The 27325-nt window shown below is 43.8% G+C and overlaps 1 protein-coding gene across 4 annotated transcripts in view; it reads right to left on the bottom strand.

Annotated features, from left to right (window-relative positions):
* DDC (dopa decarboxylase) overlaps nt 1–27325 on the bottom strand; it is a 120199-nt gene that overhangs the window by 65434 nt on the left and 27440 nt on the right. For all 4 annotated transcript variants that reach the window (XM_043540447.1, XM_043540448.1, XM_043540446.1 and 1 more), the window contains 2 exons: nt 10630–10743; nt 8227–8346 (listed from right to left, as the gene is read on the bottom strand). In XM_043540447.1, the coding sequence (XP_043396382.1) occupies nt 8227–8346; nt 10630–10743 (234 nt within the window). The remainder of the gene's footprint in view (nt 1–8226; nt 8347–10629; nt 10744–27325) is intronic.

Genomic DNA, 27325 nt, shown 5'->3' with positions numbered 1-27325 from the left:
GTTCTTCATTCTAAAACTGGGTTCCCGCCCACGCCATCCCCATTTACCTCTTCCTGTTAAGTTTCCTTCTGAAGTCCCCGCAATCCCCTTATTCACATTTGACTCATTATGCAAATCGACTCTCACTGTAAGGCACACACTGGTCAGCCAGAGAGATAAATGTCTTCCATCTTCTGTCTGGTGGAACCTGACCTAAGGCTTGCTACCTCTGGGTGCCCTGCCTTTAACTACAAGGCCTTAGGAGCATAATTTCCTCTACATATGTCCTTACACATTATCCACATATACATTTAGCAAAGATTTATGATGATCAGTGTGACATAGGCTTTTAGGAGAAACCTTATGTGACACTCTTTGGTAAGCTAGAATGTAAATACAGTACCAGACCCAGGGGATCCCTGAAACTCTTATGTGACACTCTTTGGCCAACTGGCATCAAGAGATCCTTGGATCCTATTACCCTCAACTTCCATCCTGGCTCAGGCCTAAGGGTCAGCCACAATCTGTATCTTACAAACTCTTTTTTAAAACTGCAAACTTGCTCCCATTGAAGTCAATGACAGTTTTGCCATCAGCCTCAATAGGGGCAGGATCAGGCCCCACGCATTTGCCAAATGCAATATGCCACTTTGAAAATGTCTCATCTACATCCCCCTGCAGTAGGGTTGCCAACCATCCTCGTCTGGCCGGGAGTCTCCCGGAATTGGGCTTGATCTCCCAGAGGCTACTCAAGCCAATCCAGGAAATTTTAAGCTGCTAAAAGTGCAGTGCCACAGTGGGGCTAAGGCAGGCTCCCTGCCTGCCCTGGCTCTGCGCCATTCCCGGATGTGGCCAGCATGTCTCTGTGGCCCCCAGGCGTAGGGGGAGCAAAGGGGTCTTTGTGCGCTGACTCCACGGCTCCCATTGGCTAGGAATGGAGAACAGCGGCCAATGGGAGCTGCGGGGGTAATGCCTGTGGGTAGGGGCAGCATGCAGAGTCGCGTGGGCCACCCCTGAGCCTAGGAGCTCCTGCTGGACACGCCACCACTTCCGGGAGCCACCCGAGGTCAGTGCCGCCTGGCCAGAGCCTGAACCCCTGCCCCAGCCCTGAGCCTCCCCCACACCCAAACTCCCTCCCAGAGCCCGCACCCCCGCTCCAGTACCCCAACCTCCTGCCCCAGCCCTGAGCCTCCTGCACCCAAACTCCCTCCTAGAGCCCACACCCCCTCCTGCACCCCAACCCCCTGTTCCAGCCGAGTCCCCTCCCACACCCAAACTCCCTCCCACAGCCTGCACCTCAAATCCCTTCCTGCACCCCAACCCCCTGCCCCAGTCCTGAGCCCCCTCCTGTACCCCAACCCCCTGCCTCAGGCTCAGCCAGGAGCCCCCTCCTACACTCCAAACCCCTCAGCCCAGAGCTCACACCCCCTCCTGCACCCCAACCCCCTGCCCCAGCCTGCTAAAAGTGAGTGAGGATGGGTGAGAGCAAGCGACCAAGGGAGGGGGGGGCTAGAGTGAGCGGGCGGCAGGGGCTCAGCGAAGAGGAGGGGCAAGGGCAGGGCCTTGGGGAAGAGGCGGGGTAGATCCTGGGTTGCACTTAAATTCAAAAAGTGATCTTGTGCATAAAAAGGTTGGAGACCACTGTTCTACAGTATTTTCAGCACGATGTGGTAACAAGAGTACAGAACTGGGCTTCAGAAAATCTGGCTTCAAACCCTGGCTCTGCCACACACTTGCATCATCTTTGGGCACTTAAACTGACATTTTCAAACTTGGGTGCAACACAGTTCGTTGGCCTTAGCCTCTCTGTGCCTCAGTTTCCCTCATCAATAAAATGGGTAAGAACTTGTAGAAACTTTCAGGCACTTGCAGTATTTGAGGAGTGGTCTTGTTCCTGACTAGGTAGTTTAGAATGCCTTCAATGATTAAAGCACTAGCTGGAGACTTGGCGACCTACCACAGAATGTGAACTTGGGTAAGTCATTTAGTTTCCCTTCACCTCAGTTCTCATATGTAGAATGGAGGTGTTGTGAGGCTAACTACAGTAAAGACTTCAAGGTACTTAGGTAATATGGTAATGGCGCTGTATAAGTACCTAAAATAAATGGATCCTAAAATAAGCTCTGGTTTTACAAAATATACTTTATTACTAGGCATGGAAGGATGAAATGTTTATCAGTAAGTGTTGGTAAATGTTAATATGACCGCATGCGCGTTTGTGAGCACACACAAATATTTCCATCAATAACAGAAATTTACAAATAGACAAAGTAAGAAAAAGGGCTGTGTGAGAACTTAAAGGTTGATATAAGGTTATTTTCTTTGTACAGTTTGACATGTGATGTTGATAATTTGTGTTTTAACATTTATAAAGCATTCACTTTTTGAATTGCAAAGTCCACTGTCATGAAATAATTACTGTCTAACTCCCCTATTGTTTGACTTCCCCCAGAATTTCCCACAACTCTGAGAAATTAAATAGATTAAATTGAAAATGCTTAAAAATATTATCCACTGAAATTACAAAAAGATCAAAAATTGAAATCTGCCAAGCCTATTTATAATTGGTAATAATCACTTTTTCGTAATTAAATTGTTGTGTAACTCATATATTCACTTTGCTCTTAAGTCTTTTACCAACAATTCTGAAAAATATTCCCTTTGTTCTCTAGTTCCTCAGTTGTTGCTACCAAAAATCATGAATTAAGGGTTTGCTTTTCCAGGCCAAGGACTGTGGATTGAGTGTGTTTGTTTGGGGGCTGTTTACTTTCAGAATTAAAATCCCTCTCCTTGCAGAAGAAACAACCTTTGTAAAACACAAAGGAAATGAAGTTTTTATCTGTTTATATAGAAGGCAAAACTGAGTTGTATATATTGCATGTTCACACAAGTTCTAGTGAGAAGGTTGCTTTCCATTCTTGCTGTTTTTAAAAGCGCTTTTTTTTTTTCTTTAAAGCTACACTCTATGCTAAGTGAACAGTGATGATACCTTCCCTTTTATTGCAAGCAAACAAAGGTTGCCATGGTGAGCAGGCTCAAGAGGCGGAAGAAATATTGGCGAGAGCTGATGCTCATGTCCACCAGAGCCCTGAGCTGAAATTTTTTTTCATCTTTTGGCTTTTTCAAGGGTCACCTGGTACACAGCAAGAAAGTGTTTTGTATCGATGTGGTCTTTCAAACGTAATTAACAGCCAGTTTTCACAGGCCCAGTTTATATAAAACTGCAATAATCGTTGGGTGTTTGCCTCAGGGAATGATTGGCAGCCTCACATTCACGTTATCTTTGCCAAGCCCTCTCTTACTTGTATCATTATTGTTTCAAGAGCCAGAGGATCAGCGGCACAAATTGCCTCATCTCAAGCGGCAGCACGGAGCTCACACTCACTTTCGATTCCTAAATTTGAACGATCCTCAGTATCTTACAAAATTACAGGCCATCAAGTGTTGTCAGTTGGGAAGGGCGACATTTGCTGCTGATAAACAACAGGCATAATTGCCTGCTGTCGTCAGAACAAAATTGATGCTGTTGAGACCCATGAAGAAAGGTTGGTTTCACGTACATGCAAAACCCATAGTCATCCTAATGGAAATACTCCTAACACAACTAACGGCATTGGGGTCGGAATGGAATAACTCTGAATTTACACTGGTGTAAGTGAGGACAACACAGCTGAGCCGAAAATCTTGACTGTCTTTAAGTGGTTGTGTTAAGTATATTTTTGACTGAGGAGATCTTATGACTACATACCAGTGAGTTTGAAGGGAGAACAAGCATTAATGGAGAAGCTTCTGAAACACAACATATTGTTACACACACATACAAACCAGCAGGTCTATCCCTGTAAGAGGATTTTATTGCTGCCTGGATTTTGTTGTTTGTTATAAGGGAAATGTAGCCAATATTCATTTAGCAGGTCAACTTTTTAATAGATTTTTGCCTTTTGCTGCACTGGAGTTTTACTCTGCTAATTGGATTATTTAATTTCATTATACCTTTTAGTTTCTAAATTATAAACAGCTTCATTTTAGTCCTATATATTTCATTTTGTTGCATAAAGTGTATTTATTAAAATCATATTTGTTTCTTTAACAAATGCTCCTGTCAGTGGACTTTCTACTATACTCTGCTCTGTTATATATGGTGGACACGCTTGAATACTCTTTTCTATTACTATAGTTATAGTGCTCTTCTTCTTTGATAAGAAGTGGACATTTTAGAAATAGCCTGTAACAAAATGTTGAATGTTTTTGAGTGAAGTTTAAGGAAAACCTTTTCAACCCTTTTCGCAGAGCTTTAAGTGTTCACAATTAGCACTCAAAATCGTAGAATATCAGGGTTGGAAGGGACCTCAGGAGGTCATCTAGTCTAACCCCCTGCTCAAAGCAGGACCAATCCCCAATTTTTGCCCCAGGTCCCTAAATGGCCCCCTCAAGGACTGAATTCATGACCCTGGGTTTAGCAGGCCAATGCTCAAACCACTGAGCTATCCCTTCCCCCCCCACACCCCAAATCCTTATGTGTGTTCAACTTGAAGTTATTCTTCACTCCCAAATGCTAAAATACCCTGTAGCATTACTGCATGGCATTAAACAGTTGCTGTGTCTGCCAGCTAGACTGTGGCAAAAGTAGCAAGTTCCATTCCAAGAGAAATTCCAATATTTTCCATTTGTTTTTACTTTGAATTGGAACACACAGCTGAAATAAAAAAAATTTCATGGAATGGAAAGCTCCAAAAATTTTCAATTCAAAACATTTTGTTTTGACATTTCCTGTCAAAATAAAATATTTCAACATTCCTGGATCAAAATGGCTCATTTCACTTTGTTGGGCTGAATAAAAACATTTAATTTCATACTGGTTTGTGATTAGTCTGTGTCCCCCTGTGTAGATACAGTGCTTCCTGGAAGCTGTAGTTCAAATGCCTCATGCTTCCATTCTCCTCCGTGGGCCAAGTTGCCTGGCCAGATTACATCCCATGATCTACTGTGGAATCACATGATTCCCGTGATGGACCATGTCTGTTCAACCAGAAGGGGAGACTTCATTGCATCATGGGATATGTAGTCCAACCAGAGAGCTCAGCTCATAGAGAAGAACAGGGACATGAGGCCTTTCTTAAAGACACCATGCATGGTCTCTGAGACTTCTCCAGCAGCCAGCTCACAGAGTCTCTCTCTCTCTCTCTCCCTCTCTCTCTTATTGTTGTTGTTACTTCTTGGTATTTCCTGCAATGCACATATAGTCTCTGTAATTTTATTCTTTCAAAGTGTGTTATTTTAGTGTTTTGACTGGTATATGCATTTCATAATTTTTATTTCTCTTACTACTCAAAGAATTAAATTTAAGTGTGAGTTTTAAAATGCCTAACCTGGCTGGAGTAATTATCCCGATGGCAACTTTTAAAAAACTATATATTATATCTATTTTTTTTTGTTTCTACTGGTGGTGCACATCTGCACATACCTTGGTGCACATAACAAAATTTATTCCTCACATAAATGGAAAAAATTAGAGGGAACATTGCTTTCCAGTGCAAATGTTTTTAACCATACCTTAATATCATGAGGTAAACATTAGTTTTCAGGCATACATGTGGGATCTTATGCCAGAGTAGAATTTTCCTGGAGAGCTTGTGGCAGGTTGAATGAAGCATTTGTGAGATAGGAGGGTTAAAAACCAAAGCAAAAATCCCCCTTGTTTTTAAACTTTTTGAAAAAGGTTCCTACCCCTCCTCCCTGCAATCCTTTCTCAATAAATAAATAAATAAATAAATAGAGCAAGAAACTCCTTTTGGTTTTGTTCTGTTAGCTACAATGAGAACTGCTTCCTTTGACATGCAAGGCTTTGATTTAGTTATTAAAAGTAGTTTGTGTGTACATTAGGAATCTCATATCACTTGGATGTCAGTTTGCTAGCACCCATATCAGAGTTGCTGTATCCTATGAATCATGGAAGCGCTATAATCCTCCTTTTTTACAGATGAGGAAATGGAGGCACAGAGAGACTAAGGCTACGTCTACACAGGAGCTGAAGATGTAAATTCCAGCTCAGACAGAGATACCGATGCTAACTCTGATCAAGCTAGCATGCTAAAAACAGAAACATAGCCGCTGCAGTGGGGCAGGCTGAGTATAGTTCCATCTTTGTGTTCCATCTGAGTACAGTTCCATCTGAAACACAAGAAGGGTATTTGGGCATCTAGCCATGCTGCCACAGCTATACTGCAATTTTTAGCATGCTAGTACACAAGTAAGTCTAGCTCCAGTATAGAGATACTCTAAGTGATTTGCCCAAGGTCATCCAGGGACTCTGTGGCAGAGCCAGGAAGTGAACCCAAATTTATTGATTCCCAGTCCACTTCCCTAATGACAAAGCCATCCTTCCTCATATGTTAGATCTTGTAGGAGAGTCTAGATATAATGGGAGAAGTGTGTGCCCTATTGGATGGAGAAGAAGGATAGGAGACAAGTACTTCTGAGTTTTGTTACCACTTTGCCACACTATGTAACTTTAACATTACTTGGATTTACACAGCACCTTTTACTAATGGATCTCAAAGTGCTTGAGACGTATTCATTGTGTCTCAAAACTCTCCCACGGCAGGTAAATTTACAGATGGGAAAACTGAGACTCGGGTAGGTTAAGTGACTTGCCCTAGGCCACACAGAGAGTCAGTGAGTGAGAGAGAGAGAGAGAGAGAGAGAGAGAGAGAAAGAGAGAAAGAGGGGCTGGTTAAAACTCCCAGACCAATACATAGTCTGCTAAATCACAGTGCATCCCCCACCTCACCAAGTTAATCATTTAATCCCTCATTGTCAGTTTCGCCATATAGGTAAAGTCACCATATAAGGATGCACAGCTAGGAGGAGAAGAGAACAACAGTGCATTGGGGAGAGCCAGCCTCATATCCTCATGCTGTCACCTTTCACATGGCGAGGATTTAGTGCAGACAGAGTGAGAATTGCTAGACAAAGAGGACTAAGGGTAGTGTTTACTTTGGTGCTTGCTTGAGCTAAAGGTAGCAACTCTAGGACTGACCAGAATCGAGTTTCCAGGCTAAGAAATATATATCAGGGTGTCACTGAGCTACACTTTAAAAAAAACTGCCCAATAAAGAAAAGTCTCAGCTTAAAAAAAAGATGGAGATGGAATTAAGGGTGTAAATACAGTATCCATAACAAAGAAAAATCTTTAAGGCCATATAGTTCAAAGGTAAGGTTACACCTGATAATGAGAAAACACCATTTTGTATAAGAGTGCAAAGTTTACGTACAACTCTCCCCTCATATCCCTGTCCACTCTCCAACCTGAAATCATGAGATTTCTTAGGGTACATCCACACTGCAGCTGGGAGGTGTAATGCCCATCTTGGGTGGATGTACATATGCTAGCTCTGATCAAGCTAATGCACTAAAAATAGCAGTGTGACTGCAGTGACAGGATAGCCACTCAAGTACAATCTCATCTGAGATCCCAGGTTTGTATTCAGGCATCTAGCCCGAGCTGCCACCTGTACTGCCTTGGCCACACTGCTATTTTTAGCTATCAGAGCAAGGGTGTGTGCATCTATCTGAGCTGGGAAATACATCTCCCAGCTACACCATGGACGTACCCTTCGTGCCTACACACCAAACGTATTTCAGCAGTGACAATATGACTCTCATACCCCGTTACATTGTATCACATTGTTACACACATGAAGGTGCTACCCATGTGACCAGAGACAATTCTCTAGTTCACCTTCTCTTGATAAAACATCAGCATCTCACCTTTTAAACATCATATACAAAAAAGACCAAAGACCAAACTCTCAGCCGAGCTTCTTAATACACTTCCCTTCACTGAAAATGTTATGACCCTATTTCCTTCTATTTATTCTATTAAATGTGGTGGTCAAGAGACTATACGCAGATATTCAATTCAAATGTTTGTTGCACGAACTTGACTTTGTAAGCGAATTAGGACCCTTTCTAACTCCTGAAATCAAGGGAAAACGTCCATTGCCTTCATTGGGAGCAGAAGGATGTTGATCTCTTAGTTGTAAGTAATCATCATATGCAAAGTTTCTCTGTACAAAGGCTTACGCTCATTCTTACAGCCTGTCTCTGTTTCTATTAAATCTGAAAGGGTTCCACAAAGCAGAAACATTTTGATCTTCCCTTCATTAGGGCTTTGGTTTGAAGGCTTTATTAAACAATGAGGACATGCACGTTCACTGCACGGTCTGTTTTCTCATTCTGTCTTACCTGAATGACTCCTCCACCTTCGCTGTCCTTCCCAGCTAAAAACTCTTCAGGCAAATTAATCATCTTTCCCAGCCAATCCAGCATGACTGTCTCCAGCTCTGTGCAAGCTGGACTTGCAGCCTATATTGGGGAATGAAACAAAGGGAATAAACCAACTACAGTAGCTTGCCTTTTAAAATTTAACATTTACCAACAGTTGCCAAACATTGGTCTCTGAGGGTATGTCTCTGGAACCTGGGCTTATGGACTTAGTGTTTCCAAGTCCATGCTTGAGCATCCACACTGCATTGTAAACTTGAGTTTACAGTTGCCAGACCAAGGTCTCACAGCTGTGCTATTGTGTTCATACTGCACTACACAGACCTTCTGACGTGGGCCTGTGGCTTGACCTGAGTCCACATTGCAAAACAGCAGGGCTTGGACCTGAGTCTTAGTGGGACTCATGCTCTGATCCACCCCTGTAGCAGGGTCCTAGGACCTGGGTCTTGAGTGCTTGCTGACCTGAGTCAGACAGATTTGTGTGTGGGTGGAAGGGTGGGTGACTGGGCTCAAGCCTGAGTCAGAACCTGGACTGAATGTGCAGTGCAAACATACCCTAGAGACCCCACAAGTATTTCCCTACACTCAGATTAGGAGAGCTCATTTGTGTCCCTGCGTTCTGCCCAACCTGGCACATTGTACAGATCATGGAAGCAAGCTGCAGAGGAGGTAGGAGAGTGTCAGTGGAGAGTCATCCCACCTGCCCAGCCAGCAGGATCAGGGCAGGGAGTTCCCTTATCTCCTCCCTCTTCTAGTAGTGGGGAGTGGAGAAAGCTTAGTGGGACCACAGCGTGACAGTAATCACAGGAAAAATTGCTTGAGGTAGCAGCCATGCAGTGCTCACATGAGGGGGTGCCCATACCTTTTACATACTAAAAGATCACTGTACCATATTCTTACTTACACATATGACTGTCAAATGTTAAACTAAGGATCTGCTTCTGACACACTTACTCACATGGAGTAGTGCCTTATTCTGAACAGTCCCACTGACATAAATTTTTAAAATAATCCCCCAAACCAAAAACAAAACAGTTCACGACACACACAGTTCTCTTCATGTGGAAAGGATGAGAAAGAAAGTGAACCATATGTGACAAAGACAGTATTAGTTACATCACTTATTGTACTACTGGAAGGTGCTCAGATACTATGGTCATGAGGAAGGTACAAGAACCAATATAGAATAGGGTACTGTTCTCCATGAATAAGAGTGACAGAATGGGTCCTAATGCAGTACCCTATCTTCTCACAGCTGGATATTAACAGCTTAATGAAGAGTTTATTAGATCACCTCACTGTTTATTTTAATTTGTAAATCAATTGTGGGGCTGTGAAAGCTCCCAGGCCGATAGTCCAGGAGGGTGAGATCCGCATTGTATCTGCAAATCAGGTAGAACAAAGGCAGCAATGCAGGTTTTGCCAGGCTGCCTGGCCATATTATCTCAGTACTGTCTGGGAAGACCACTCCTAGGGCTGAGAGAGTTATGCAATTTCTATGGCCGTACACACTGCCAGTCATGATTATGGGTTTTTTTAGTGTGGCCATTTTCCCACTGAGAACTGAATAAATTAATCAACTCTTGTCACATAGGCCAGCAAACAACCATTTTGTCACTAACAACTTCTAGTCCCTGCTGATTTGGGCTGCATTCAAGTGATCTAGAGTTGAAAGGCTCTATAAACCATTATCAATCCACCGAGACATCCAGTCCAGCCAATGATTTTATTTTAACACGGGAGCCTGTATTTCCCTCTATCACCACTCCACCTGGAAAACCTTGTCTTCAGAATAAAATATTGTTTTGAAGGACGCTTAGTTTAAAAGTAACTTCACTTTAGAATGTTTAAAAATGAGTTGTTGTTTGTGACACCTAAAATGAATATACATGAAAGATTAGAAGAAAACAAATATTTTTCTGTTTACATTGTGTATCTGACAGGATTTTCTGTATATTCATTTCACTATTTCCTCCTATATTGTCAATTAATTCGTCTATGTCCCCTATTGCTTTCACATAACAACAACATTTTATTAAAATAATAGGATATCATGATGGTAAAACTACTGAGAGCTCATTTTTGTTACTGGTAGTGTCCTTTTAGGAAATGAGAACAGATAGAGTGTTTTTCCCATTTTATCACTACCAACCCCCCTATCTTTTGGATAGAAAGTTTTTATAGGTGGAAGGTTGTCATTATCAGAGTCATTCCATAGTTGTTATGAAACACTTACGCTCATGAGTCAACTTAACCATTGACTTCAGTACTGACTGCTTACCCCAAGTAAAATTATTCACATGCTTAGATCTTTGCAGGATATGCCTTTGTGCTGCACAGCAACATCTGCCATGATCAACTTACCCAGGAGAAGCCCACGCATCCTATGCCACCAGACAATATATCAGCAAGAAGAGCTGGGAAAGAACTGGCTGTAGGAAAGTAGGCAAAAAAGTATGGACTGTGCCAGTGGGTTATCTGTGTTGGACAAGAAATGTCACTGTTAATTATCATAATGGTACATCCAGACACCTAGGAAACTGTCCTGTTTTCAGTATATGTTCAAAATTATCAAGGGCAGTAGGGATTAGGGTTCAGAGATCTGGACTCCACACAATCATAGAAATGTAGGGCTGGAAGGGACTTTGAGAAGTCACCAAGTTCCCTGCACTGAGGCAGGACCAAGTAAACCTAGACCATCCCTAGACCAGGTGACTTTTTAAAAAAAACTCCCAGTGAGGGAGATTCCACAACCTCCCTTGGAAGCCTATTCCAGAGCTTAGCTATGCTTTATAGTTAGAAAGTTTAGTTTTTCCTAATATCTAACCTAAATCTCCCTTGCTGCAGATTAAGCGCATTACTTCTTGTCCTACATTCAGTGAAGATGGAGAACAATTCATCACCATGCTCTTTATAACCTCCCTTAACGTATTTGAAGACCGTTATCAGGTTCCCCCGCCCCTTGGTCTTTTAATCTTCAGAAAAAAAAATGTGTCAAGATCAGTTCAAGAAAATTTTTTCTGAAAAGCCTGTTCTGGCCAGTCCAGATTTTGACAAAGTGTTTGAACTCTATAGAGATGCACCTGTCATAGGGCTAGGTGATGTTTTAATGAAGCAGGGGAAGTAACAAAACACTCCATTGCTTTCGTAAGCAAGAAACTGATACCCACTGAGCAGAACTACTCTCATAGAAAAGGAATGTTATGCCATAATGTGAGCTGTCAAGTAGTTACAACCCTATCTTTTTAACAGGAAATTCAGGGTACTAACTGACTATTCTCCATTAGTCTGAGTACACAGAACCAAAGGCATTAATTCTAAGCTACTATGCTGGAGCATCAAGAATATGACATGGAGATTGTACATATTAAGGAGAAAGAAAATATTGTGGCTGATGCCTTGTCCAGGCAGGAGGGTTCTGACCCAAAGCATATGGTTCAGCCAGGGGCTGATCCTACTGCAGTTTTGTAAGGGGGCATGTGTGATCCTAGCACTTCTGTATTCAAACCTTACACATGACTTCAATGATGTTTGTACAAAACATGCCTTGTAAGGTACCATTTGAAAACAAATAACACATTGGTCATTCATAGCATTGTAAAATGCACATTAACCTTATACATGATGTTATGAATTCCCTCTGTAAAATGTCACTAGAAAATATTTAAGACTAAGACAGCCTAGCCAAGGTAAAGGTGATAGGATAGGACAAGGCTGTCCTAGACAAGGGAATGGGCGTTTACTTCCATTTACATATTAGCCATAAACAGAGCTATCAAGCTAAACCAGAAGAGGTTGTCTCAAGCCCGAACACGAGAGACAGACAATTAACATGGTTCCTGCACCCCATGGAGATACTGGGGATTGAATCCCCAGGAGACCTTCCTAACTTTGAGAACAAAGACAATTCTTTGGAAATATAAGGGACACAGAGAGAGTCCATCTTTATCTTTCACCTACGACAACAAGGAAACCAGCACCTCATACTTCTGTGAAAGGCCCTAGCAGACTGTCAGCAGACTGTCAGAGAATAATTGGTAGGAGAAACTGTCTTAAACAAAGACTGTACTTTGCTAGATTAAATTTTAGACTCTTAGATGCATGTTGTCACTTTTACTTGCTTGTAACCATCTCTACACCTTTATCTCTTATTTGGCATCACTTAACTTATGTTCTGTTAATAAACTTGTTTTATTTTTACCTAAACCAGTTCAGTGTTGTGTTTGAATGGAAGGAGTTGTGAACTTCAATTAATGTGGAAAGCTGTGGGTATTGACTCATTAATAGAGCAAATGAATTTAATATTTCTCTGAGTGGTCCAGGAGAAGGCTAAACACCACAGAGCAGACTGTTTGGGGGAAATTTGGGACTGGATATGTGCTTGGGGTCACCCCTGCCAGGATTAACCAAGGCTGGTGGAAACCAGGGTGGGACTGGTGTATTGTGGCAGACTGCTGGGGTCAGAGCACTGACCCAGGGCTGCACAGCACACAGACTCTCGGGATACTGCACGTTTATCTGGTGGCTGTTGGTGTCCATGCTGTGAGCCACAGCAGCAGAGTATTTAAGGCACCCAGAGTTAGAGGGCAGGCAGTGACGCAATCCCTGGATTTCCCCCCCAAAATATGACACCCAACTGATAGTAATTTCATCTAGACCACATTTCCCTTATTTGCTTATGAGAATGTCATGTGACACTATATCAAAGCTTACTAAAAACCAAGATATATCACATCTATTGCTTCCCCGTATCCACTAGGCCAGTAACCCTGTAAAAGAAGGAAATTAGGTTGTTTTGTCATGATTTGTTCTTGACAAACCCATGCTGGCAATTCCTTATAACCCTATTATCCTCCATGTGCTTACAAAGTGATGGTTTAATAATTTGTTACAGTATCTTTCCAGGTATTAAAGTTAGGCTAACTGATCTATAATTCCCAGGTCCCCTGAGTTCCTCTTTTTAAATATAGGTACTATGTCTGCCCTTCTCCAGTCTTCTAGGACCACACCCATCCCAGCTGTTAGAAAAGAAGGGTTTGTTTTTTCTTTATATTTCCCTCTTCCCTTAATTCGGAAAAAAAAATCTCAGGTGAATTTAGTGACTCTGAAAGCTTCTGGAGACTGAAGTCCTCTCTTTATCCACAGGACAGGAACAGCATGGGCAGTGGCAATGTGAGCTTTCCCACACTGCCACAGCAAGGTGACTCAGCTCTCACTTCAGAGAAATGAATTCCCTATGTTAATGAATTTCCTGACCTCACTGCTGAGACTGACTGTCAACAATGTTTCCAGTTAGTGCCTCTTAAGGCAGTATAAATCTAAGCAGCAAAAATTCTCTCTTTTGTTTCTGTCCATAAAACTCTTTCCCCAAACTTTAAAGTTACTAACAAAAATCCAAACATTTCAAATATCAAATCTGGCACTACAATTTCTCACTACAAAATGAAACAACCTTTGAGGTAGCAAATATGCTATACCTCTATATAAAAAACTGCAGTCCTGATACAAGTTAATTGTACAATTGCTAGAACATATACATTTTCAGAGACCAATGCTGTATATGGAAACAGTAGCACATTAATTTGCAACAACAGTATTAACAATTAACTTATGTCACCACTGTAAACACAACGTTAGCAATTCCTAAAAGAATCTATATGATATAGGGCACTACTGTTGTAAATCTTATTAGGTTCAAATTACAAATGAGTAAGGTACAATACCAAAGTCTAATGTGTTTTGAAAGTACTGTGATAGTAACACGCTTAGTAAAGAATAACACTCAAATCCAAGATAAGAACAAATATAAAGAAACAATTCTAGAGCATTATACAGGATAAGAGCTAAAACTCACCAGAATGTCTACAAAGTCTTCCAGCCCAGAGGTCTCTGGTTTATTTGGAGAATATTCTCCTGATACACTGTTTTAAAATGTTGGTAACTATGCCTGGTCTCCGAGCACAGAGTTGGGCTCTACTTCTGAAATAGGAGAATCGTGGGAGCGGAGACTCACCGTTTCTGTAACCCCTTTTGGGTTTTCCAATATTTAACTGATTCACTGTATATAAAGAATAATCTCATTTTCCTTCACCCAAATCCTCAGGCTGACACTGTCATTAAAGATATGATCATGGTGGACAGGAGCTGTATGAATTTGTGAGGAAACATTGTTACACAGGGCCACCCAAATCTGACAAAGTGAGCTATGGTCTGACTTTTCAGTTAATAGTAATGGAGGGTTGTGTTTAAGAATTCCTTCAACTTCAGTTAGAGTTGGGGGTGCTCAGAACTTGGGAAAATCAGGCCCAAGCTGTCTCAAACTGGGGCATCCAAAAACCACGGCGTCCAAAGTCACTGACCTCTTCTGACGTTTTTAGTTTTAGGCCTGGTCTATATGTAAGGGGACTGTTGCCCCCTTACTAACAGTCAGTGGGGGTGTTTTAGTTGGCTAGCTTCCAGTACTAAAAGGGGAAGGGTCTATGGGAAATCAGGACCCTGAGACTGACAGTCCCCAGGAACAATGGGGAGAGGCCAATGCTCCAGGTCAGCCTGAATGACAGGGCGGGCCGGCTAATCAGGGAGTCAGGAGACCAGGGAGGTCCGGTCCGTGTGAGCTGAAATTGCCTGGGTCAGACAGAGTGGGGCCGAGCTAAGGAGAAAGCAGGGGCCCGAGCTGAGCTGGGGGGTGGAGTTGTGTCAGATCCAGAGGGACCAGAAAAGCAGCCCAGAGAGAGCAGACCCTGTCCTGGGAGCAGAGCTGCAGCCCAAAGGTCAGAGGCACAGCCCAGAGAGAGCAGACTTGCCCTGGGAGGAGAGCTGCAGCAACCAGAGCCAGAGGGGCCAGAGAAGCAGCCCAGGAAGCAGGTCAGTGCTGGAGCAGAGTCACAGAAGCAGCCTGCAGAACAGACCTGCCCTGGGAGCAGAGCTGCAGCAACCAGAGGCAGAGGGGCCAAAGAAGCAGCCCTGGGAGCTGGAGGCAGAGCAGCAGCAGCAGCCATGCTGAGACAGAGTGGTGGAACTGGGGCTGGAGCAGTCCAGAGCTGGGTGCGGTGAGCAGCTGGAGAGACCGAGGGGGACCCTGGGCAGCGGCCCCAGCACAGGGAGACGCCTCAGCCAAGGGGCTCTACAGGCCAGGCTTGGATCATAACCCCGACAGGGCGGGGGTGACACTGGGAAGAAGGGTCCTACCACTTAGAGCCTGAGAGCGTGTGGCCACCACCAGAGCAAGTGTCCAACCCACAGCATCCCTGCAGCACATCCAGGGCCGGAGAAGAAGGCCTGGGACTTAGAAGGAACAGACTGTGAACTGCCCGGACATTCCAGAGACACTGTTTGTTTTGTGTTCCCTGCCACAGAGCGGGTTGATGTGTTTCCTTTAACCTTTCCCATTTTCCCTTATTCTTTTTAAAATTAATTGTTGATTAAATAACTTACAAGTTAAAGCAAATGCATGTAATGGTCAGTGGGTCAGAGAAGCGCTCAGTGCAGAGAGAGTACCCTGGAGTGGGGACACCCTAGCCCCTGTCCTAGGAGACCACAGCAGGGTTGGGGGTCGAGCCCCCCAGGAATCCTGGGCCCAGCCCTTGTTGGGGTTACGAGGACTCTGCCAGTCAGGAGAGTGGAAGGGGAGTCCTCAAGGGCAGGGAGGCCACTGGGTAAAGGAAGTGGGAGCGAGGACTCAGATCCTTTCGCTAGCCCACTTCACCGGGGTAGTGCAGAAGCCAGGAAAGTTCCCCACAAGGGCGGGACTATTCCCCTGCTTACATATACTAAAAAGTTAGGTCGAAGGAAGCTGCCTTAAGTCGACCTGTTAATATATATGTCTACACCACTGGGCACTTTACGCCAACCTAAGTTCCCTCTAATGTCGACTTCTGTAATCCACCTCTGCAAGAGGCATAGCGCTTAATTTGATTATCATGGGTGAACTGCAAAGTATTGCAGATGCAGCTTTGTGTAATTCAACTTAATTGGCCTCCAGGTAGTGTCCCACAATGCTCATCTGTGACCATTCTGGAGATCATTCTCAACTCTGCTGCACTGCAGCCAAGTACACAGGAAACAGCTCCTCCCCTGCTAAAGCCCCGGGAATTTTTGATTTCCCATTTCGTGTTTGATCAGCATTGGGAGCATGCCAACTTGAGCACAGCTGACCGTGGAGACTACACGCCCCAAATGCGCTCCAGCCTGGTCTGCACAGGAGGTGGTGGATCTCATCGCTGTGTGATGTTGTAGCAACCAGGCAAGGGTACTAACAAACTTCAACAGAACTTTATTTTTAAAGCGGAAAACCTCTTTACCAAGCTGCTGCTGCACCCTTGGTAGCTCTCACTCCGCCTCCTCAACTTCCCCTCCCTCCTTCCTGTTTCCTGTCCTTTCAGACTCCCAACAGCCAGTGCTCCCAGTTCTAATAATTACAAGCAGCCTCTAAACACCACAGTCCCGCCTCTGTTAAGAAACTCTCCGAATTAAAATAAACATTGTTGTTCTAACCACAGGAACAAATACGAAACAAGACACTATACTGTTGGCAGAAATATTACACTGAAAACACTTTAGATACTACATAACAGTCTCTAGTCCAGACAGGTGGTAGTCTGGGTCTGACAGGCCGTCTCTCAAGCCCTGGTTCCAGTGCAATGTCTTGTTGTGTTGGTACTATGGTGAAGTCATCCAGTGCAGACTGGGTGTTAGCATAATCTACTCTTGGTGCATAGACAGGTGTAAGATAAGAAGCATGCCATACCCGCCCATCAGAAAGTCGATATGTGTAAGGTCCCTTCTTCTATATGATTTTCAGAGGAGCTGTGAATTTATGTTCCCCTTTGCATAAAATTCCAGGTTTTCATATTCTAACGAAGGAACCACACTCAAACTTTGGTTCCTTTGCACCCTGCCGCTTGTCTGTGAAAGCCTTATACTTTGCTTGGTTCTGTTCAACTGTGTTTCTCACATCATCCTCGGTTGGGGCATCAGGTCGTGCCTTTAACAATCCAGCAATGTTCAGCTTAGTATTCATCTGTTTCCCATGCAGTAACTCTGCAGGTGATCTTTGCATTGTGGCATGTTGTGTAGCCCAGTATCCTTGCAAGAAATCAGTAGTGAAGGTTATCCACAATCACCCTTCCAGTTTAGCCATTTGCAAACTGTCTTCCAAACTTCTGTTAAACCGTTTGATTTCCCCATTGGCTTGAGGGTAGTATAGGGATGACCTTCTGTGTAAAATGTTCCTCTCTACTAGAAAAGTTTCAAACTCCAGGGAAGTAAATTGACTACCATTATCTGAAACCAGTTCTTTGGGGTTACCTTCCCTGCTAAAAACTGAAGAGAGGAACTTAATTACTGTAGCAGAAGAGATTTGCGATGTAAACACTACCTCAGGCCACTTACTGAAATAGTCTATTAAAGTGATGGCATAACGGCAGTCACTTGGAGCAGTATCAAAGGGTCCTACAATGTCAATCGCCACTTTTTCCCATGCAGATTCAGGAAGAGGAACATGCTGTAATAGAGGGGTACATGTCACTGCTGTCTAATGCATTTGGCAAGTGACACAGGATTTTATGAGTGCTTCAGTTTGGGAGTCCATCCGTGGCCACCAATACAGATCCCGTAGTCGTTGTTTGGTTCTGACAATTTCTTGACGAGCATCATGTGCCAGGTGTATGAGTTTTGACTGTAATTCTTCTGGCACAAGTAGCCGGTGTGTACCTCGTAGCACACAACCATCGAGCAAAGAAAGTTCATCCCAAACTCTAAAATAAGGCAGCAAAACTGGGTCAAGGTTTTTAGGGTTACTGGGCCATCTCTTTGTCAGAAATTCCCATAGTTTTTGTTGAATTGGCCACGCTGAACAAGCAGCTTGAAATTGTTCTTTTGTAAATGCAGTAAGAGTGCTTGTAATAAGCGCAACTACTACATCCTCATCCTCCGGTGGACCATCTGGTGAAGGCAAAGGCAGGCGAGAAAGGCAATCAGCGACCACATTTTAGTTTCCAGGCTTATATTCCAGTTCATAATTGAAAGAGAGTAGTCTTGCAGACCATCTAGCAATACGATATCCTGCTCTTCCCAGTCCTTTCATGGTGAGCAACGTCGTCAAAGGGCTGTGGTCTGTGTGCAACTTGAACGTGTGGCCCCACAGGTAAGTTCTCCGTTTTTCAGTAGCCCAGACACAAGCAAGTGCTTTTTTTTTTTTTGACTGGAGGATATTTTCTCTCAGCATTACTTCGTGTCCTTGAAGCAAATGCAACAGTCCTCTCTGTGTTGTCCTCATGAAGTTGTGTGAGGACAGCCCCAAGTCCATAATCAGAAGCATCAGTAGTTACAATTGTGGGCAATGCAGGACAGAATAGTGCAAGTACTGGACTATGTACAATCAAGTCTTTCACTGTTTCAAAACTAGCTTGTGCATCCGTTGTCTACACTAAGGTTGAACTTCTCCATAGTAATTCCCATAACGGTTCAATGACAGAAGCATAATTGGGAATGAATTTTGCATACCAGGAGGTAAGACCCAAGAAGGAACGTAAGGTTTGCAAATCTGTTGGAGGAGGAGCATTTGAAATTGCCAGGATATGATCTGGATCAGGTTTTAGTCCAGCATATGAAATTGTATGCCCCAGAAAGGAGAGTTCAGTTTGTCTAAATTTGCATTTGGACCTATTGAGCTTGAGGCCTGATTTGCTGATGCAGTTTAGTACAGACTGCAGGTTATTGTCATGCTCCTCAGAAGTATTTCTAAACACGATAATATCATCCAAATAGCACTGAACTCCATACTGATTCTTCAGAATCAATTACATCATTTTTTGGAAGGCACTTGGGGCAGATGCGAGACCATATGGAACATGTTTAAAACGAAATAGTCCCTCATGTGTAATAAGTGCTGTGAGGTCTCTGCTATCTTCATGCAACATAACCTGGTAGATGTGGTCTGCAAATCAAGAGTAGAAAACATCCACGGAGTTCTGCAAATACTTCTTCTATGTGAGGAAGAGGATGGCTGTCAATCACAATAGCTTTATTTGGCTCCCTTAAGTCCACACAAAGGCGAATGCCTCCATCCTTCTTCTGCGTCACTACTATAGGTGAAACCCATTCCAAGGAGTCGATCTCTTCAGTAAATGTCCTTTTGAACACATTTTCTAAGTTCCTCTGAAACAGCTTCCCTGACTGAAAATGGTAAGCACCATAACTTCTGTCATACAGACATCACATTATTCCACATTTTAACTTTATGCAGAAACCCATAAGCACAGCCGAGTTTCTCCTCAACCTGGTGTTAGGTCCCAGCTGAAACTGATGTGTGTACCGCAAGAGTGCTTTGCTGAGGAAGATCAATTCATCCATTAACTACCCTGAGATTTAAAGCAGCCAATAAATCTCTGCCAAGGATAGGGGTGCCTTTGTGGACAATGTAGAACTCTGCAGTTACACAGCAATCACCAAAAGTAACTACTGCTGGCAGGAACATACTGGAATATGGTTTTTCAAATAGCACACCAAGTGAAGTTTGGGTTCAGTAAGAGGCACATCTTTAAAGTAATGCAGATAGATGGAATCAGGTAGTATAGATACTGCTGAGCCAGTGTCCACCATTAGCTGAATAGAGTGTGATTTGCCTGAGGGTATGGCGGAAATGTTTACAGTGCACTTTATCTGTTCTGGGATATGTGCAGTAGTGAGTTTGTCCACGCTCAGCACAGTAACATCTGGTATTGTAACTGCATGCACCTGTTGACTGACCTGGCTTCTGCGACATACTTTAGCAAAATGCCCAATCTTTTTGCAATGACTGCACTGAGCTACTTTTGCCGGACATCCTGTGTAGCTTGTAAGGTGTTGTGGGGATCCACAGCGAAAACATGCTTGTACTGTATTTTGAATTTGCTGATTCATTGGTTTTCCATTAGTTTTCCTCTTGTAATCATTTGTCTGCAGTGATAGTGAACTTTTCTGCAAAGGAGTCACAGCCTGGACTGTGCCTCCTGTATCCATGCTCATTATTTTGGCTTCACCGGTAGCTAACTCAATCTGGGTAGCAATGGTTATTGCTTTTTCTAGTGTAAATTGTGGTTCTAGAATTAAGTGTTCTCTTACATGAAGCATGGTTGTTTTCTCAATGAGCTGGTCTCTAATCATCTCATCTGCTATATTCCCAAAGTCACAAGTTACAATCAGACTCCTCAGGGAAGCAATATACTGCATTATAATCTCCCCTGTTTTCTGCTCATGCTGGCAAAATCTGTAGCGATTAGCTACTACATTCACTTTTGGCACAAAAAAGTTCTTTAATGCAGTGACTGCAGTCTCATATTTATCATTTGCAAGGGGAAAAGTGTAAAATATACGCTGCCCTTCTGCTCCAAGGCAGTGGATTAGCAGAGCATGCTTTCTTACTTCAGAAATCTCTGTAGCAGTGATTCCAAGCAGATATGTCTTAAACATATGGATCCAGGCAATAAAAGCAATTGGAGGATCACCTGGGCTTTGCAGAAAGGGTGCAGGTGGGTTCAGAGGCAGAAGATCCATCCTCATCGCCAAAATGTTGTAGCAACCAGGCAAGGTACTAAGAAACTTCAACAGAACTTTATTTTTAAAGTGGAAAACCTCTTTACCAAGCTGCTGCTGCACCCTTGGTAGCTCTCAACCCGCCTCCTCAGCTCTCCCCTCCCCCGTTTCCTGTTCTTTCAGATTCCCAACAGCCAGTGCTCCCAGTTCTAATAATTACAAGCAGCATCTAAACACCACATGTGGGGAGAAGAATCTGTGCAGGCAGAGCTCCTATCCAGCAGAAGAAATGCTGACATTTATGCAAAGATCGCTCGTGGAATTGGAGAGAAGGGCTACACGAGGGACACACAGCAGTGCCGTGTGAAAATAAAAGAACTTCGCCAAGCGTACCAGAAGGCAAGAGAGGCGAACAGTCTTTCTGGTGCTGAACCCCACACATGCCGGTTCTACAACGAACTGCATGCGATTCTCAGGGGTGATCCTACCAGCACCCCCACAAATAATGTGGACACCTCACAGGTATATGAGTCTAGGGACAACAAGGAGGATGATATGGTGGATGAGAAAGAGGAGGAGGAGGAGAATGGGAGACAGGCGAGAGGTGGCTCCATTCTCCCAGAGAGCCAGGAAATATTTTTAACCCTGGAGCCCTGTGGGTCGCAGGACATCATGGTGGCCGACTGTGGTGCCAGGGAAGGCACCTCTGTTGAGTATACAGTTACAATCAAATCCAGTTAAACTTTAGCAGGCACACAAATTCGGTAGTTTCGCATATTTACTGAGAAGAAAAAGTGAGGTGCTGTGATTCTCTGCTTAGAAGAGGCCGCTCCAGCTACGCAGAGGGTGGCCCCCAGAAAAGACTGTTTATGTGGACTGGGATAGCCCGGGAATCCTTCAGGGATATCTCTAGGAAATTTTCATGGTGGTACTCTGCAATCCTTGGCAGAAAGTTTCTAGACAGGGCAGTCTTATTTCTTCCACCATGGCAGAACACTTTCCCACGCAACTCCTGAATTAATTCTGCTGGCATTATTGCGGTACACAGCATAGCAGCATAAGGACCGAGTCTATACCCAGACACTTGCAACATCGCCTTCCTTTCTGCCTCTGTTACCCTCAGGAGATTATCACATCACACAGGGTCCCCTAGGGGAAATGGGGGAAGTTCTCATTAAAAATGCTCTTATAAGAAAAAAAGGGCATATAGACACGCCCCATTCCCCCCCCGCCCATTCTGGATTGCCAAACCACGCAGCTGTTAATGTGCCTTTACTGTGCTTGGTATGGATCGGCAAGTAGTTTAAAGTGGCTGAAAGGGGACTGGGGCCCCACATGAGAGATTCCGCAATTTGGGAGTGAAAATGTTCCCTCCCCCCTCCCATCCCCCATTCATAAACAGCTTGCCATGATGCTATGGGGAAGGGCCATTGTTCGACTAGCTACCTCTGCTCCCGACATGAACCTGCCATAAACTTCATTAAAAGTGCGGTCACCTATGACCCAGGAGGTGGGGGGGGGGGCACACTCACCATGGTGGGAGCAGCAAAACGGCACAGTGAAAGGTTACAGATTCTGATGATGTTCTGGCTGCACCTAGTGTAATAAGAGTTTGGTTGTTTTTTTTAAATGAAAACGGCCTTGCTATGGAAACATTTTATTCACGTACAGTGGCTTCTTTATTTTTCCCCATAACTGACAGCTGGAAATGTGTCCTGAAAGCAGACTTTCGCTGATTAGAAGGAGGAGAAAGAGAACACGGGAGGACATGTTCACCGAGATAATGAAGGCCTCTGGGACAGCTGAGACAGATCTGAGAGCATGGAGGATTTCACTGTCCGAGAAGTCAGACATGGACATGGAGAGCAGGAAAGCTTCCAATGAGCAAGAGTGTGTGGCGCAGGATGAGATGCTTCGGATTACGAGGGACCAAGCAGGCATGTTGATGCATCTGGTTGAACTGTAGGAACAGAAGCAGGAGGGTAGAGTCCCCCTGCGGACCCTGGTGAACAGCCAGCTAGCATCGCCTGGCGCAGAATCACCCTCCCCGAAGTGTTCCATGAGGCATGGGTGAAAAGTCCATTATCCCTTTCACTTAACTCAGGGGGAGGGTACAAGGAACAGAGGGAGACCATTCTCAGACCTTTGATGGTCTGGAATGCGGTGTTATGTTACACAGTTGAAAATGTTTCTCACGTTCCAACTTTACAACTTTACCCTTTTCCCCAAGGTTACCTCTTTTTCCTGTTCTTCCTCTTTACTTATTTTTGTTAAATAAAGTAAATGGATTTGAGAAATAAATGTTCTTTATTGAGTAGAAGCAGGGGAGGAGTTGGCTTTACAGGGACAGTGATACAAGGCAGGTAAAGGTTTGGGAAAGCACAATGCAGACAAGCCGCTCACATTACTGTCACTCATTATTGAAACAGCTTTTCAAAGCCTCACGGATATGCAGTGCCCCTTGCTGTGCTCTTCTTATTGCCCTGGTATCTGGCTGCTCAAAAATGGCTGCCATGAGATCTGTCTCAACTATCCACCCTTGCAGAAAATTTCTCCCCTTTTTTTCCCCCACAGATATTATGGAGCACACAGCAGGCAGCTATAACCATGGGGATGGTCTCTTCACGAAGGTCCAACCTTGTTAGTAAACTTCTCCAGCACCCTTTCAAATGACCAAAGGCACATTCAACCACCATTTTGCACTTGCTGAGCCTATAGTTGAACTGTTCCTTACTGCTGTCCAGATGGCCGGTGTATGCCTTCATGAGCCATGGGAGCAAGGGCTAGGCTGGGTCCCACAGGATAACTATAGGCATCTCAATATTGTCAATGTTCATTTTGTGGTTTGGAAAGAAAGTCCCATATTGCAGCTTTTTAAACAGACCTGAGTTCCTAAAGATGCACGCGGCATGAACCTTTCCTGACCATCCTATGTTGATGTCGGTGAAACGCCCCCTGTGATCCACCAGTGCTTGCAACACCATTGAAAAGTATCCCTTTTGGTTTATGTACTCTTTGGCAAGGTGGTCTGGTGCCAAGATGGGGATGCGTGTGCCATCTATCACCCCACCGCAATTAAGGAACCATCCACTATGTCCTGCACATTTCCCAGACTTACTACCCTTAGTAGCATAAGTCGATTAATGGCCCTGCACACTCGGAGCACAGCAGCTCCCATGGTTGATTTACCTACTCCAAACTGATTCCCCACTGACCAGTAACTGTCTGGGGTTGCAAGTTGCCAAATAGCAAGCCCCACTCCCTTCTCCACTGTCAAAGCAGCTCTCATTTTTGTGTTGCTGAACTGCAGGGCAGGGGAAAGCTCTGCACAAAGTTCCTGGAAGGTGGCTGCATTCAAAAGTTCTGCAGCCAGTGCTCATCATCCCAGACCTGCAAAACGATGCGGTCCCACCAGTCAGTGCTTGTTTCACGGGATCAGAAACAGCGCTCAACAGAGTGCAGCTGCTCTGTGACTGCCTGCAGCAACTGTGAATTGTTTTTTTCAATGGCTTGCAGCAGGGCGACTTGCAGGACATCGATATGTTCTGCGCCGCGGACCCTACTTCGGCTCTGGAAATACTGCAGGAGAAGGCGCGAGGTGTTTGAGATGCTCACAGCAAGAGTGCACAATTGAGCAGGCTCCATGCTTCTGGGGTTTTGGCATACGTGCGATAGTTTTAAGGCACAAAAACCACAGGGTTGTTTGCCTTTGAGCATAGTGCATCATGGGATGCCAATGCAATGTACCCATTCTCTGCTGTGACAATGTTTTGGTCCCATGATGCATTGCACAAACTTCCCAAAACACACTGAGGCAAGTTGTACTTTGGGATAGCTACCCACGATGCACTGCTTAGTGCACCGATGAAGGCACTGCTAGCGAGGACACACTCCTTTGAGACATGGTGTGGCCATGCACAATCGACTTAATTAATTCGGAGCCTCGAGGTCCAGTTAGATAAAGTCGACTTAATTTTGTAGTGTAGACAGGCCTCTACTTTCTGTGAAGGGAAGGGATCCTGCCTTTCTGACAGTGATCACTTAGAACATTTATAGCATATACTGTACTTTCCAAGTTCACCAGTTCATGCAGCACCTTGTCGCCTAGTGCCATCTGTTAGCCCCTTAATTTCCCCCATTTTACAGCCTTTTAAATAGCCCTGGCATGCCTCATGGGTAATATTGCCTCAAAGTACAACTCAACAGCTACATGGGAGGAGGTTTGTGAAAAAGGATGAGGAGCTGTGCAACAAGCAATAAATACACTCACTTAAAGAAGGGAAAGGCCAATTATGTCACCTAATCCCTTTCCAATAGGAGATACATCTTTAATTAAATACACACTACACATTGAAATATTCCAGAATCTAACCATTAAAAACAAACAAACCAGAAATCTCAAAGCCCAGGTTCTAGCTGATCATGGGTAAGATTAGGGTCTTCAGAGGGACCAGGGAGGGCTTGAGCTATAAGCCTTCCCAAAAATATTTAAGATATGAAAAACTATATTGCTCATTTGCAACCTTTTCCATGAAAACACCCATAAGCTGCGTGTGGCATTAATACAAATTGTTTCCCAGTGGTTTGCACACAATATTACAAGCTGAAAGATTCATATGAAGAATGAATGCCATAGAAACTCTAGTAAAAGGCTTGCTCCTTCCTAGCATAAAAACTCCCATGGTCACCAGACCCACATGCACAGATTCATGGTGACATTCATAATCAGCCAGCAACGCAGGTGATTATCACCAGAGCTATAATCCTGCGTGATCCTTAAAACGATGTGACATTCATCTTGGGTTAATCAAGTTAAACTGCCTACTAGCTGCAAGCCATTTACTTGATGAAACACAGTAGATTCTAACTACACCACACAGTGAAAAGAAAAAGGACAATAATTCTGACCTGGGGGGAGGGGAGGGGGAGCTGTTATCCCTGAAAAAGCCAAGGTGCATCTGTGGAAGTTGCCACATGGATATTGAGACAGTTAGGCAAATATCACAAAGAATGTGATGAAGATGTTTCTTTTACTATCAGCCTCACAGTGATAAACAACAGTCAGAGAGAGGTTGAGGAAAGAGACGTTGCTACAAATGCCTTGGGTTCAACAACACTAAGCCTGACGCTGCTCAGATACATTTTATTTGTTGGATTTCCCCTAACCCGTGCCAAGTTTTTCTGTGATGTTCTTTCTTCAGCAAAAGACCTTTCATACAAGGATTAAATCCTCGCTTGTTGTGTGGGTGTACCTACTGTTGAACTGAATCATTTTGGTCACCACAAAGCAGGAGGGATTTGTTTTAAAGTGGAAAAAATAGCCATGATCTTACAGGTGCAGGCTTCCTCACTTCCCCAGCGGTGCCCAACCCCTGCTCTGCCCCAGGCCCCACCCCCACTCCACCCCTTCCCCCAAAGCTCCCCCCCACCTCTTCCTGCCCCTGCCCCACCCCATCCTCTGATTACACCCCACCCTCGCTCCTCCCCTTTCCTGATCGGAGCTGATCGGCGGGACTGCCGATGGGTGCTGAGCACCCACTAATGGAGTTGGCACCTATGCATGATCTTATTGTGAAAACTCTCTTTTGAAGATGCCTCTCCAATTTAACTAATATACGGGTGTTTCCAGAAGAAGGTTTACCCCTATTGACTCACAGAACCCTACTATTCTATTGTGTGAACCTTGAGGGAAATAGACACTCTATACTTATCATATGTTGCCACTGATTCTTGCCATTCTTCAGTGAAGCCACCATTTTTTATTTTTTTGCCTAGGGAATGTCTGTGTGGCAGGGATAGCCACAGAGACCCACCAAAATACATTGGTCTTAACCTTACAGTGGATATGCCATGGGCCTGGGAGATAAGACAGTTGGGTTCCAGTCTCATCTCTGCCACTGACCTGCTGTGAGACTTCAGTCAAGTCATTTTACCATTCTGGGCTTCAGTTCCCCCATGGGTAAAATGAATACAGCAAATATAGCGATTTGTAAGATGTTTTGACTGCTATCATTGAAAAATACTGTCTACAAACCCAGTATTATTGCAAGGAGTTTCAGCGATTTTGGGGTGAAGAAGGGTTGAGATGAGAAGGGAAATAAGATGCAATTTATCTCCCTCCACATTAAAAAAATCCTAAAAAAATAAACTGATAAAAACCTTCCCAGAGTAACAAAGAATGTTACATATGTCTCTGTTTAAAGAAAGTACAGGCAATTTCTACTATTCTATATTTGGTTAATAATGGACTACCTTGGCCAATATTTCATGAGACTTTTGTCATTAATATATACAAGTAATGCAGAGTCAAGCTTACTATGGGAACCTTGATTCAGAAATGTCTGGCATTTATGTGATTAAAATAACATTACATTTCATATAATTGGTTTTTCAATCAGAAAATGTCATTTCATCAGGACTATATTGGTTTTGATGAAATTTCCTACATGTTTTGATGATGCTATTGAAATTGAAATTTATTTTAAAAAATCAAAGTCAGAATGAAACATTTATTAAAACTTTACATTCCAAATGATCCAAAATGATG

The sequence above is a fragment of the Chelonia mydas genome, chromosome 2 (assembly GCF_015237465.2).
Source record: "Chelonia mydas isolate rCheMyd1 chromosome 2, rCheMyd1.pri.v2, whole genome shotgun sequence".
NCBI classification, from domain to species: Eukaryota; Metazoa; Chordata; order Testudines; family Cheloniidae; genus Chelonia; species Chelonia mydas.
This window is presented reverse-complemented; position numbering and strand designations above follow the sequence as displayed.